Genomic DNA, 15,839 nt, shown 5'->3' with positions numbered 1-15,839 from the left:
TGTAACTCCAAAGTTAAGTATTGTGATTCTGCTTTGTAGAAATAAAACTACTAATTTTATTTGCTTGAACTGTTTTATAGCATTCCGAGAACGCAGCATCCTTTAGGCACCCTTTAAGCGATGTGTGGGCAAGATGCAAAAGCCCTTATCTTAGCACTTTAAATAAATAAATGTATAGAAATAATTGTCCACCCTGACAAATCCAGGATTATTCCTGAGCAGACGGGAATGCATAATGTGTCCAAATCCATACCCTGTTCGAAAGCCACCAACCTTCAAACTCTTAATGACATACAGAATGAGGCTCATTTCCTACAACACACCATCTCAGATGCAATTTCCATTCACACCCAACTCCGATCTATCCGCTTTACTGTGAATATCTCCCTCCACATCATCTTGCCTCTCTCCAAGTATCCCATCATGTTTATTTTATTTTATTTATTTATTTATTTATTGTTCCGTGGGACCAAATTAAGGAGAAGTCTCCATGGTCATGGAACGAGGCAATTCATGAAATTATAACACGACAGTAGAAACAGATAAAATGAAATACAAGAAACGTATTCAGGCGACAATTCGTATGTTTAAATAAAGAAAATCAACAACGTAACACTGGAATTTGCTTAATTTTTCGGCTCTTCCAGGAGCTCCTCGACAGAATAGAAGGAGTGAGCCATGAGGAAACTCTTCAGTTTAGACTTAAAAGCGTTTGGGCTACTGCTAAGATTTTTGAGTTCTTGTGGTAGCTTATTGAAAATGGATGCAGCAGAATAGTGCACTCCTTTCTGCACAAGAGTCAAGGAAGTGTATTCCACATTCAGATTTGATTTCTGCCTAGTATTAACTGAGTGAAAGCTGCTAACTCTTGGGAATAACCTAATATTGCTAACAACAAATGACATTAAAGAAAATATATACTGTGAGGGCAATGTCAGAATTCCAAGACTATTGAATAGGGGTCGACAAGAGGTTCTCGAACTTAACCACATATAGCTCGAACAGCCCGTTTTTGAGCCAAAAAGACCCTTTTTGAATCAGAAAAATTACCCCAAAAAATAATACCATACGACATAAGCGTATGAAAATATGCGAAGTAGACTACTTTTCGTGTTGAACTGTCACTTATTTTAGATACTGTTCTAATGGTAAATAAAGCAGCATTTAGTTTCTGAACAAGATCCTGAACATGGGCTTTCCACAACAGCTTACTATCTATCCGAACACCTAGAAACTTGAACTGTTCCGTCTCACTTATAATATGCCCATTCTGTCTGATCAAAATATCAGTTCTTGTTGAATTGTGAGTTAGAAACTAAAAACTAAGTCTTACTGTGATTTAGCATCAAATTATTTCCCACAAGCCACGAAATTATTTCATGAACTACATTGTTTGATAATGTTTCAAATTACACACAAGATCCTTCACTACCAAGCTGGTGTCATCAGCAAACAGAAATATTTTTGAATCACCTGTAATACTAGAAGGCATATCATTCATATAAATAAAAACAGCAGTGGCCCCAGCACCGACCTTTGGGGAATGCCCCACTTAACAGTGCCTCATTGGGACTGAACATCACTACCACTCTCAATATTGCGGAGAATTATCTTCTGCTTTCTATTCTTAAAGTAAGAGGCGAACTAATTGTAAGCTACTCCCCTTACTCCATAATGGTCCAACTTCTGCAGTAATTGCTTGTGGTCAACACAGTCAAAAGCCTTCGTTAAATCAAAGAAAACACCTAGCGTTCGCAACCTTTTATTTAATCCGTCCAAAACCTCACAGAGAAAACAGAATATAGCATTTTCAGTTGTTAAACCATTTCTAAAGCCAAACTGTACATTTGACAGCAAATTATGTGAATTTAAATGCTCCAGTAACCTTGTATATACAACCTTCTCGATAACTTTAGCAAACACCGATGGCATAGAAATAGGTCTATAATTGTCAACATTATCCCTGTCTCCCCTTTTTATAAATTGGCTTCACTACCGAGTACTTTAATCGGTCAGGAAACCTATCATTCCTAAAGGAAAAGTTACAGATATGGCTAAGTACTGGGCTAACATACGTAGAACAGTACTTCAGTATTCTGCTAGATACCCCGTCATATCCATGAGAGTTCTTGGTCTTTAGTGATTTAATTATTAACTCAATCTCCTTCTTGTCAGTATCATGGAGGAGCAGTTCAGCATGTCTACAGAGAATTCATAAGTACTCATGACCGGGACATGTTCACACGCCACCGACAGCTCCAGTGACACGTTTGCTCTTTCAAGTTAAACGATGTCGGCACTGGCACATAATATGTACCAAAGTAAACGAAACATCATAAACTGCAAAGTACTGAAAATCATTCCATAGGCTCTATGGAAACAACGCCATTTCCGTGTATGCCATCCCACAAGAAACAGAACCAGTTCCTAGAAAGCTCACAAAAACAAACCACTTTGCATCCTACCAGGTAGCTATATTCATCATCCCAAATGATCCCAACTTTGGTTAATTAATGAATCCCTGTGCTACTGAATGTACAAACACAGTTATCCCATCCCTCGCACCAGACTTCCAGTTCTTACACAGCTGTTCGTGAACAGGACTACATACGCCAATAACAGATGAAGACATTACACAAACACTCGCTAAAAAGCGAAACACTGTACCTAATCACGATATAATTCCCTACCACCTCCTAAAGGAATGTCCAAGAGTCTATCATGAAACCCTTTCCATCCTTTACAATACCATTCCCTACGCAGGTTATTACCCAGAGCAGCAGAAAACACAAAGCCATGCTCTTCCTGAAACACAACAAACGACCCTCACAAACTTTGTCCTGTCGACCTTTTAGCTTGACGTCATTTTTCAGCAGAATCTTTGAAACTGTCCTTATCCAACGAATCCATCAGCACCTTGCAGCTCACCTTTCCATTCGCAACACCTAATGTGGTTTCTGTCCCAACTATTCCATCGACGACCATCTTATTTACCTCACCCATCTTATCTCATATCAACTAAATAAACAGAAATCCGTCATATTTGCCTCCATTGATATCCAAAACACCCATGAATAAGCACAGCAAACTCGACCCTTCAAGCTACAAACTCCCAATTAACAATGTCCTCCTTATAGCGCCCCGCCATCACCGCCTCCTACATACATCAGTCAATAACACCTGCTCCCATATATTTCGCCGCACTGTATGTATTGTATGCCTCAAGGCTCTGTCCTGCGCCCCTCCGTTACACCCTGTACACTTCAGACATTCACAAACCTCCCCATCGACCTCATGCAAAATGCTGACGACACCGCTACCTGACCACTCACTGCACCAACTCTCCCACGATTCCCTCCAACGCCACTTCAGACTCATTGTCGAGTGGTGTAATACTTGGAAACTTCAAGTAAATCCATAGAATAGCTAAGGCATTACCTTTGGTAGTAGCACTCAGCGTTTCCGTCGTCCAGATTTCCATCACTCCATCTCAAACCAACCCATCCCTCTAACACAGTAAAGTATTTAGGACTAATCCACGCCAGACAAGGAACTGCGAATGCACACGTCATTACCATACAACACAGAGCCCAAACTGACTAATTCTACTAAAACTACTAACAGGCCACTCGTGTGTCTACTTCTTTCTACCATTATCCTCAATTATAAATTCCTCGTCCTCACCTACGCCAATGTTGCCTGGATCTCTGTCTCCCCTAAATTCTACTACTGGAAGGACATGCATTCTTCCTCGATTTCCTCATCGGCCTACCTTCTCCAACATGCAACTCCAACTCATCCGCTTTCCACACCTTCCTCGCTTCACAGAGCATCTCTGAATAGAATACATTAATCGCAAAAACCCAGTCCCTGCAGTCTATATCTCACCCACTTATCACCAATCTATGTGCCCCGCTGCGGCACTACATCCATATTCCACCCCCATGCACTGTCATGCCTTATTTATCCTATTCCCCCAGATTTTCTAGCAACTCCCACTACCGAATGACGACATCCGTCCCGATAAATACCTCTTTTTCGAACCACAGGCACAACATTCCACCTCACACCATCCATCTTTCTCCCATGGCCATCCTCCTCCTCGCTTACTTAGTGGTTACCTGCGATTCTTTATGGCTCATAGTGATACACATAATTTCACCTGCTTTCACGATGATAAAAATTCACATGCATCACCACCATTACCATTACACCATAGCATTGTTCACTTAATCATCAGTAATAGTATTTTACCTATAATATCACCTATAAAGCTTTAAAAATGTATCCGTGTTGTCCACAAATGTGTTTTTTAAATCATCATTTATTATAATCCGTTTTATGTAAAAATAGTCAATACTATTTCTGTTATATGTGTGGTGTCTGTTCTTTTTGACGCATCCAGAAGAAAAGGCGCCACACTGACATGATTCTGTGGCTGTATATTTACATGATGAAAGAGGAATACCGACGTGAACTGCATTAGGGCGTTAGAATAGCTTAATGGCTACTAATGAAAATACGTGCGGCATCGTCACTCGAATCCGGATTTCCCACTATACACGAACAGTTGCCTTAAACATTTCAGCTATCTGATCACGGTTCACATCCAACACAAATTTTAACTTGTCACACAATACTTCCGGAGTATGTCCTGTCCAGATTCCTCATTGCTCGCAGCATCTTGCATGAGTCCTCCAAGAGGTCAGACATAATATCATGAAATGCCGTCAAAGCTTACATATTACTATTGCACTATGTTGTCTGAAAGAACAGACACAACACATGTAATAGTAATATCTAATCCTTGACAGCATTTCATGTTATCCTCAGCGTGGATGCACCCTAGGTCCGACCTCTTGAGAGAATCAAGCAAGCTGGTGTAAGCAATGAGGTAAATGGACAGGGGTTGCCATGGAAGTAATGTGTGACAAGTTGGAAATTAAGGTTGAATGTGAAGTGCGCTTAGATGGGCAAAGCAATTAATGCGACGGCTCACTCAAAGCGGAAATTCCACGTCCGAGTCCTGACCCAGCATAAATTTTCATTTGTCACCAATGAAATAATTTCCACGCCCCAATGTGGCTGATGTTCGTATTGCTTTTTCATCATGTCAGTATTATTCACCAGTGTGTATTTAAAAAAAATATTCACTCTCATCTGTTTTTATGTATTCTGAAACATCTGTGAAAGTTGTATAACCTTTGTCTGAAGAGAGGTTTTGTACTCTGCCAGTCCACCCTTTGAGGTGAACTGAAATAACGATAAAGAAACAAAACAGAAAAGAAACAGCCAGATGCAATTCTTTTGGGCATAAATATGGGACCGTCGAAACTTTCACGACATCAGAATTAGCTTCTGACGACGATGATGGAGGCAGCCGCGGAAGTTTGGGATTTTACCCAAATATGGCGCAGCAAGTTAATCGAGAACTTTTTATTCGAGGAGTCTGTTGTGAAAGACTTACTAGCCACAATTACGCTGGTGAGTTCACCGAATCAAAGAGCTTCAATCCAAACTGTTGATTCGGTCTAGATGTGACTCACCTTCCTTGTCTCACTAGCTAGTGCGCTATGCGTTAAGCTGCATGAGCAGATCGTCTCTTCACGGGACATCCACAACTGTTGTCCGCCACCAACGGAATAATCAGCTACATTTGTAAAAGTTATTTATTTCTAAAAAGGAAAGCAGGACCCAGTTTCAGCAAATGTGTCCCATGCTAAGGAGCATTTTAAAATGTGAGTCCACAAAGGATGCACATCTAAGGATGAAGTAGGTTAAAATGTGTTAAAACAATGCACCCCTGCCAAAAGTCATCCAATAGAATATCGCCGACCGGATAGGACGAGCGGTTCTAGGCGCTACAGTCTACGGTCGCAGGTTCGAATCCTGCCTCGGGCATGGATGTGTGTGATGTCCTTAGGTTAGTTAGGTTTAAGTAGTTCTAAGTTTTAGGGGACTGAGGACCTCAGCAGTTAAGTCCCATAGTGCTCAGAGCCATTTTTGAACCAATAGCATATACTCTTCAATCCTAGGTCTGTCAGAAAGTCTTTCGCATAGGAGGACAACAGTCAGGGCTTAGGGGCGAGCTACACTCGCATTTGCATGCAGACACATAGGCGGCCTTCCGTACCGAGTGCTGCATAGGCACCGATCAGATACATATGAGGTACAAACCGAAGCTGTCTTCATGTGGCTCCATTTGTGGTTCAAACGGTTCAGATGGCTCTGAGCACTACGGGACTTAACATCGGAGGTCATCAGTCCCCTAGAACTTTGAACTACTTAAACCTAACTAACCGCCGGCCGTTGTAGCCGAGCGGTACTAGGCGCTTCAGTCCGGAACCGCGCTGCTGCTACGGTCGCAGGTTCGAATCCTGCCTCGGGCATGGATGTGTGTGCTGTCCTTAGGTTAGTTAGGTTTAAGTAGTTCTAAGTCTAGGGGACTGATGACCTCGGATGTTAAGTCCCATAGTGCTCAGAGCCATCTGAACCTAACTAACCTAAGGACACCACACACATCCATGCCCGAGGCAGGATTCGAACCTGCGACCGTAGCGGTCGCGTGGTTCGAGACTGAAGGTCCTAGAACCGTTCGATCACAGCGGCCTGTGCTCCATGTGTGGCGTACCTCTAAGTTTGGACTGTTGTCCTTCTCTGTGAGAGGCTTCCTGACAGACCTAGGATTGAAGAGAATGTCTTGTTCCATGCCATATACCATAGATAAACTATTTTAACTACACTGAAATAGGTTAAAATATGCTTAAACAATGAATCTCTGGTACATGGCAAGCAAGAGGATAACCTATTTAAACACAGATCAGGCAGAAAGCCCGTTGCAGGTGAGAACAACGGTCCGTGCTTAGGGGCGCGCCACTTACTGATCTGCATGAAGATAGACAGATAGCCTTTCGGATACAGTGATGCATTGACACCCATCAGACACGTACCAAGCACAACCCAAATCTGTCTTTAAGCGGATCCACGGGTGGCGCGCCGCTGAGCCCGGACCATTGTCCTCCTCTGTGAGACGCGTCTGGCAGACCTAGGATTGAAGAGGATATCCCGTCGCATGCCATGTAATATGGATCCACTGCTTTAACATATTTTAACCTATTTTAATCTTAGTTGTGAACTCCATTTTAATATGCACCTGAAGATGGGACACATTAATTGCAACAGGATTGTTTACAACTATAGCGGACTTATTATATGAAGAAAATACGAGGGTTTCCCAGAAAGTAATGCACCACATTTATTTATTTATTTATTTATTATTTTTTGTCAGCCTGAAACAATGTTACGAATGCGGAACGATACACACGTATTATTTGAAGACTCCTGAGTGACTGCGCCAGGTTTCCGTCACTTCCGACAGATAGCGAAGAAGCCGGACAGTTTCAAAATGGCGTCTGTAGATGATGTACACTATAAGCAACGTGCCGTCATTTTATTTCTCACTGTGGAGAAAGAAATGTGGGGAGTATTCACAAACGCAGGTGCAAAGTCAGAGGAGCATCTGCTGTCGACAGAAGTACAGTTAGTCACTGGGCATTCAGGGTGAGGTCATCAGAAGGCGGTTCGGCGGAGTTCCACGATTTACAGCGGCCTGGGAGACCATCCACGGCTGTCACACCTGACCTCTTGCAGCGACCTGATGTTGTCATTCGTGAGGACAGACGCATTAGGACCCTGCAGTTAGCGTTGCGTCTGTCAACCAGCAAAGGAAGTGTTTATGCAATTATCCTGACTCTTGGATATTCGATAGTGTATGCAAGATGGGTCAAGTAGTGTCTAATGGTGGATCAGATCACAAATCGCACAGAAAAAAAACATTTGTCTTGATTTGTTGCAAGCTGAGGTGAAGGCCTTCTTGTGCCGGATTGTAACAGGTGATAAAATCTAGATTCATCATTTTGAGACCGAAACAAACCGACAGTCCATGGAATGGCGCCATTCTCACTCGCCACGAAATAAAGACTTCAAAGCAACTGCTTCCGCCCGTAAGGTCATGATCACCGTTTTCTGGGACTGTGGAGGTGTGATTCTCATTAATGTGATGCAAAGAGGCAGTACCATTAATTCGGAAGCGTATGTCAACACGTTAATAAAACTCAAGATGCGCTTTCCGGGACTTCGACGCCACAGCAAACCAAGAGATGTTTTGAAACTGCCTGGCAGATTAAAACTGTGTGCCGGACCGAGACTCGAACTCGGGACCCTTGCGTTTCGCGGGCAAGTGCTCTACCATCTGAGCTACCAGGGCGGCACTCCCCCCCCCCCCCACTCACAGTTCTGCCAGTACCTCGTCTCCTACCTTCCAAACTTTACAGAAGCTCTTCTCAGATGGTAGAGCACTTCCCCGCGAAAAGCAAAGGTCCCGAGTTCGAGTCTCTGTCCGGCACGCCTTTTTAATCTGCCATGAAGTTTGATATCAGCGAAAACTCCGCGGCAGAGTGAAAATTTCATTCTGGAAACATCCCCCAGGCTGTGGCTAAGCCATGTCTGCGCAATATCCTTTCTTTCAGGAGTGCTAGTTCTGCAAGTTCGCTGAAGAGCTTCTGTAAAGTTTGGAAGGTAGGAGACGAGGTACTGGCAGAAGTAGAGCTGTGAGGATGGGGCGTGAGACGTGCTTGGGTAGCTCAGATGGTAGAGCACTTGCCCGCAAAAGGCAAAGGTCCCGAGTTCGAGTCTCGGTCCGGCAACAGTTTTAATCGGCCAGGAAGTTTCATATCAGCGCACATTCCGCCGCAGAGTGAAAATCTCATTCAGGAGGTGTTTTGCTACAACAAGATAACTCTCGGCCCCATACATGTACGAGGACTGCTGAACACATTGCGAAACAGGGCTGAACAGTGTTTACCCCATCCACAATGAAGCGCTGACCTAGCTCTCTCGGACTATCACTTGTTTGAGCTATTAAAGGATGCCATTCGTGAAAGACATTTTGAGGAGGATGAGGAGGTGATTCGCACAGGGAAGCACTGGCTCCGCCACCAGGACAAGAATTGGTATCGACAGGGCATACACGACCCTGTTTTGGACTTGGATAAGGTCATAGAAAGGAATGGAGATAATGTGGAAAAATAGGGTGTGTAGATAAAATAACACTCCTTCGTGTGTGTAATTCTCATTATGTTAAACAAAGAATGGTAGAAAAAATGAGATGCGTTGCTTTCTGGACAACCCTCGAGTGGAGTGCATGGTACGTGGCAAGATAGAAATAATATTTTGAAGAATCAGCCTCAGTTGCGCAAAATTTTCTGGTCTTTACCAGGTTTCGGCTACATTAATCTAGCCTTCTTCAGAAGCATAAAATTACTATAACATGCCAGAGTAAGGCACAGTCAACACTAAAATTAAAACCTATAGTACCGTGGTACCATATCGAATTTTCTGGTCTTTACCAGGTTTCGGCTACATTAATCTAGGCTTCTTCAGAAGCATAAAATTACTATAACATGCCAGAGTAAGGCACAGTCAACACTAAAATTAAGACCTGTAGTACCGTGGTACCATATCGAATTGACTGTGCCTTACTCTGGCATGTTATAGTAATTTTATGCTTCTGAAGAAGGCTAGATTAATGTAGCCGAAACCTGGTAAAGACCAGAACATTTGCGCAGCTGAGGCTGATTCTTCAAAATATTAGTCTATCACAGTTTCTGACGGGGCAGCAATATGCTAACAATTCTAAGACAGAAATAGGGCCCGGTGAGGTGATGTGAGGAGTGAGGTGGGGTGAGGTGAGGTGGGCACCTTGTGGACGAAGCGCAGCGCGACGCGCGGGCTGCCGGCCCTCATCTCCCGGCTGGCCAGCGCGAGCAGGGTGCCCGGGTCGGCCGACACGCCCCCGGCGGCGGCTCCCCCGGCGTCGCCGGCGCGCTCCTTGCTCTTCTTCTCCTTGAGCGAGGCCTTGATGTCGTCGGAGCCGATGCTGACGGCGGCGGCGCGGTCCTTGTCGGTGTACAGCTCCTCGTAGGGCGCGGCGCGCGTCCGCCGCTGGCGGGGCCGCGACTGCTGCTGGTGCAGCGTGCGCAGCTTGATCTCGCGCAGGATCTGCGCGAACGGGCTCAGCACCTTGCGGGACGACGCCTGCTCCTGGTGCTGAGGGGGCGGTGGGGGTGGCCGACGGAGGACGGCCCCCGGTCTGCGACGGGCGGGCCGGCGGGCCCTCGGCCGTTCCACCTCCTCCTCCTCCTCCTCCTCCGCCTGGTCTTCTGTGGACTGGTCCGCCGCAGCGGCGGGTATCGGAGGTGCCGCTGCGTCTGGAGGCGGCGGGGGCGGCGCCGACACCGCCACCGCGGCGGCGGCCGCCCTCTTGAAGCTGACGGCCCTCTTCTTGTCGACGCCGACGGCAGCCTCGTTGGCGTCGGCTGCTAGGCTGACCCCCAAGAAGCTCTGCAGCAGCTGCGCCTCGCGGGTCGCTCCCAGCAGCTGGCTCACGGCGGTGGCGGGCTCCGCCATAGCGACGCTCTCCCTAGCCCCTCGAGGTTCAGTAAGCACTGAAGTCACGCCGGAAGCGCTGCTGCTTGACTAATTCTGTGCTTTGCCGGTTCTCGAATCTCGGCAACGATATTTCCTGTCTCTCAGGCAATCTATTCGGTCTCAGAAGCACATAGCAGTTCAGAGCGCAATACAGTCACTCGTGATAACATGTAAGTGTCTCTCAGAATGTTCGAAAAGTCAGTACCTTTACACAGGCAAAGTAGTCAGAATGTCTCTCCAGGCTAACTCTATTCAACTGATTCAATGAGTGCTTAGGCAAGAGTACAATGCGAGAATGTCTGACTTGTATAAATCAATACTTCCTTACACCACTTCATGCGAGTCGTACATGAAATAGTACCTCATTTTGATCACCTTGTAGATGACACCTTTTCATGCAATACCTCTTCTGTCGGCGATTTGAAAATGTGTTTGCGTAACCAGATCACACGGAAATTACGCGAACAACTTCGTAAAGTAAGCTGGTATCTGGTGCAAAGTATTATTTCATAGTCGTGTACAATATATGTGTCTTACGAGCGTAAATGCATTTTCCTTATTGCATCCAACTGGTGAATATATTGAAACTAGTTGGCGTCCTCTACGGGAGAGAAAAAAATGCCGTTTTTAACTGCCATTCTTCCGAACATTCTCTCGTGAGTTCTGTCTAATATTTTCGTCTGCCTAGCCCTAGTGTGCCAACAGTACTTTCCAAATTTATAAGGCATTTCGCACAATGTCAATTTTTGTTAACGTACATGTCTACCCTCGTTTAAACTAAGAACCTTTTATTATAGCATTATTCTAACACTTCCACCGTTTCTAAAATCAAATTTTAACGATACTTGACAATAAATGCAAATTATTGTAACAGTTTTCTCAGAGACACTAAAAATGTTTCGTGTAGTCTATATTCCCTCTTGAAGCTTGACGGTGTTCACTTGTAATTTTCATCGGTTTATTTACGTGCTTGCCGTTAATAGCGCACACGAATTATATTAAAGAGCGATTAACACCGTAACATTTTGATAAAAAAAGGCATTTGCAATAAATGTGCTTCTCGTTTCGATCTGCATAGTCCTAGTAAGTGGAAAGTGGTGCGTTTGTCTTACAGTTCTCTTACTCACAGGGCATGAGAGGCGCCAGAGAAATACGACGTAGGTTTGGAAAGAATGCGGACGCGGCGTGAGAGTACGACCTCGGTGTGTGTGGAGGCGGCGCGGCGTGGCGTGGCGTGCAGCGAGCGGCGAGCCGGACCTGTCGCCGCGGACACCTGCGGGCGACTGGATGCGCGCCGGAGCAGCCGGTTGCCACGGCGACCCGTCAACAGCGAATCAATTCGCCGCCTGTCCCCGGCCACGGGACAGCACTACGGGACGGGAAAGAGGCGAGGGAAGGAGGGGTCGAGGGCGAAGAGGAGGCTGCGACGGCCAAAGGACTCGCGGCAGAGGCCTTCTGCGCGGTGCGCAAATGAGCCGTACTGCCATTTATCGTACCTCCTTGCCATCGTTTTTATAGCAGACTCCTCTGAGGAACAGAGGGAGACTGGAGCACGTTTACATGGATTTCTTATCGTGATTTTTTTGAAATTTCTTTTCTTTATTTATTTATTTCTTTTTTTTTTTTTAGATTTAACATATTTAATCTTCACTTAAAACTTCCGGGCTGATAGGCCGTGGTCGAAGTATAAAACTGTCTCCTGACGTTTCGTCTCCGACTGCGGGAGACATCCTCGGAGGTAAAGCGGCGAACTGCGAAGAGAACTCTCTTTTTTTAGGATGGGGCCGCTCCACGCCCACACCAACGTGGTGACCAAACCAAAAGCTCTACTGTCACCTACGTAAACATGTTAGTTTTTTAATCAGGCGTCACAGGATGCGGGCTGTGATGTTATCCATGCGTCTGGGTAAGATTACTCATTAACATGGTCCATCAGGAGATAGAAGTGGTCGAAAACGATTGAAGGGTAGCGGTTGTAAGGGCAGAGGAAAAAAAGTGCCAAGGCAAGAGCCAAGGGAAAAAAAAACCTCTGCGACAGTAGGGCGGGTAGCAAGGGCAGTAGCGGCTTGCTATCTGCGACAGTGCAGGCAAGGTGCGGTTATAGGCAGTACAGAGGGCGCTACTGTCGATCACGTGGCGTCGGCTATGAGATTGTCTCTGGTAATGCCAACATTCGCGATTAAAAGTAATCGATCGTCACGTTTGCGGTGCAGCGCTGACATCCAAATTTTATCCAGTTTAACACCTTCGTCTTTCCTGTTAAAATTATTACGATGTTTATCAATCTCGATAGCCTATCTATACAAGCGTGCATAATAATGCGAGGTTTTTGATATGACGCTCGTCTCGCTGAATTTTATTTCATGATCACCTTCCTGGTAAACATGTTCCGCTTCGGCCGATTTATCCGTGTGACCCAGGCGGCAATTCCTCTTATGTTCGACAAGACGGGTGTTCACACTTCTCTTTGTGGTACCGATGTAAACCTGTCCACAACTACAAGGAATTTTCTATACCCCCGGTGTAGCCAAAGGATGCCGTGCATCTTTTGCCGACCTTAAAAATTCTTTTATTTTCCTAGTAGGTCTGAAAATAGTTTCCACCCCATACTTGCCTAAAACTTTCCCAATGCGATCTGTGACCTTGCTAATGAACGGAAGAAAAACTTTGCCCATGGACGACTGTTGTTCGTCGTTACTCCTGATTCTCTGCCTAGAGCGAAGTGCTCGATCTATATCCTTGCTAGAATAGCCATTCTTCACGAAGGTTGACCGTAGATGTTCAATGTCATATTTTAAATAAACAGGTTCACAAAGTTTGTGCGCCCTGTCTACCAAAGTTTTCATTACACCTCTTTTTTGTCTAGGGTGGTGGTTTGAATCTTTGTGTAGATAACGATCAGTATGTGTGGGCTTTCTATGCACCTTATGGCCCAACGTTCCGTCCGGTCGTTTAATCACAGACACATCCAGGAAGTTCAATTGCCCATTCCTTTCTGTCTCCATAGTGAATTGGATTTTCGGATTAATGCTGTTTAAATGTGTCAGGAAGGCATCCAACTCCTCTGCTCCGTGTGTACACACCACGAACGTGTCATCGACATAGCGATACCATCTGGCTGGTCTCTTACTGGCAGTCTGCAACGCCCGTTGTTCAAAAGTCTCCATAAATAAGTTAGCCACAGCAGGACTGAGAGGACTGCCCATAGCCACCCCGTCAATTTGTTCATAAAAGTCACTATTGTATTGAAAGTAGGTTGTGGTGAGGCAATGTCGGAATAATGCCACAATATCGGTTTGTTTTCTCTTATACACTGACGCCCCAAAAATCTTGTATAGGCATGCGTAAACAAACACAATATGACGATGCGGTCGGCAACGTCTATATAAGACAACAAGTGTCTGAAGCAGTTACAGTTACTGCATTTACAATGGCAGGTTATCAAGATTTAAGTGAGTTTGAACTTGATGTTATAGTCGACGCACCAGCGGTGGGATATAACAGCGATGAAAATTTTCCCGTACGACCATTTCACGAGTGTACCGTGAATATCAGAAATACGATGAAACATCAAATCTCCGAAATCGCCGAGGCCGGAAAAAGCTCCTGCAAGAACGGGACCAACGATGATTGAAGAGAATCGTTCAACGTGACAGAAATGCAACCCTTCCGCAAATTGCTGCAGATTTAAATGCTGGGCCACCAACAGGTGTCAGCGTGCGAACCATTCAACGAAACATGGGAACCGGAAGCCCAGTCGTGTACCCTTCATGACCGCACGAAACAAAGCTTTATGCCTCGCCTGGACCCATCAACACCGACATTGGACTGTTGATGACTGGAAACATGTTGCCTGGTCGGAAGAGGTTCGTTTCACATTGTATGGAGAGGATGGACGTGTACGGGTAGGGAGACAACCTCATGAATCCATAGACTCTGCATGTCATCGGAGGAGTGCTCAATCTCATGGAGGCTCTGTAAACGTGTGGGGCGTGTGCAGTTGGAGTGATATGAGACCTCTGATACGTCTAGATACGGCTCTTAAAAGTGTCACGTACGTAAGCATGTTCTCTGATCACCTGTATTCATTCATGTCCAGCAGGGCAATATGACATCCCACATGTCCAGAATTAGTAACAGGGTGGCTCTAGAAACACACTTCTGAATTTAAACACTTCTGCTGGCCACCAAGCTCCGCGGTCAAGAACATTATTGAGTATATCTGGGATGCCTTGCGACGTGCTGTTCAGAAGAGATCTCCACCCCCTCGTACTCTTGCGGATTTACGGACAGCCTTGCAGGATTCAAGGAGTCAATTCCCTCCAGCATTACCACAGACATTAGCCGAGTCTATGCCGCGTCGAGTTGCGGCACATCTGCGTGATCGTGAGGGCCCTACACAATATTAGGCAGGTGTACGAGTTTCTTTGGCTCTTCAGTGTAACTCTTCATTGCATTTAAGAGTGCCAAATAATTTTATGAGGGGCGTTAAGCCAATTTTGGTTGAAAAAAGATGCGGAATTTCTTGTGGGACGTCGTAGAATATTCCCATTTCAGCTCCTATAGATTCATGAATTTCCGATAGGTGGCGGGGCTAAACGTAGCATTTAAAAGGGGATATACAGCGAGGATACGATCCAAGCAGCGGGGGTGCGTTCCAAGCAGAGAACTGTCGTCGTGTTTCTTTTGGTGGAAAACTAGAGCATCGCTGATACTCGTAAGCACTTACAGGATGTATACGGAGACCCAGCAGTGAACAAAAGTACGGCAAGTCACTGGGTGACGTGTCTGTCATTACCGCAACAAGCTTGAGCAAACCTGTCCGATGTCTCGCGTGCCTTCGGGCCGCACACAGCTGTGACATTGAAGAATCGAATTCCGCTTGTTCGTCACCACAAAAATTAAACCAACTTCTCCTTCTCCATTACAGGCTTCGCACAAGTCTGTGCACCCGAGAGATGTCAACAAACTTCATTGAACTGTTCTTCCTCATCCGCCCTATAGCCCACTTCTCGCATCTCCGACTAACATCCCCAACGAAGGATTTACTCAGTGGGAAGCAGTATGTGAATAGCGCCAAGATTACTGATGCAGCAAGACGTTGCCTCTGACTTCGAGCTGTTGAGTGGTTCCATGTGAGCATACAGACCCTCCCAGTAAGGTGGCGTCAGGTCGTCGCACTGAACAGAGATTGTGTTGAAAAAAAGGCTTTTGTAGTCAGAAGAGTGGAGGATAATATGGTGTACTGGACTCCTCAATAAAACCAACCTCCTTTCTTGAAAAAAATATGTTGCATTATTTATTCAACGCCCCTCGTATATAGGCTCAAGTAGTGTGCGTAAACATTGTTC

The 15,839-nt window shown here is 45.4% G+C and overlaps 1 protein-coding gene across 1 annotated transcript in view; it reads right to left on the bottom strand.

Moving 5' to 3' along the window:
* Nucleotides 1–10,467, bottom strand: part of LOC126235291 (outer dynein arm-docking complex subunit 4-like) — a 131,716-nt gene extending 121,249 nt beyond the window's left edge. Inside the window, exons 1-2 of the mRNA XM_049944017.1 lie at nucleotides 10,303–10,467; nucleotides 9,760–10,227 (exon numbers count right to left, since the gene is read on the bottom strand). Of these exons, the coding sequence (XP_049799974.1) occupies nucleotides 9,760–10,227; nucleotides 10,303–10,467 (633 nt within the window). The remainder of the gene's footprint in view (nucleotides 1–9,759; nucleotides 10,228–10,302) is intronic.
* Nucleotides 10,468–15,839: the final 5,372 nt, after the last annotated feature.

This window comes from Schistocerca nitens, chromosome 2 (assembly GCF_023898315.1).
Source record: "Schistocerca nitens isolate TAMUIC-IGC-003100 chromosome 2, iqSchNite1.1, whole genome shotgun sequence".
In the NCBI taxonomy this organism is placed as follows: Eukaryota; Metazoa; Arthropoda; class Insecta; order Orthoptera; family Acrididae; genus Schistocerca; species Schistocerca nitens.
Note: the sequence above shows the minus strand (reverse complement) of the source record. Positions and strands in the feature narration are given on the sequence as shown.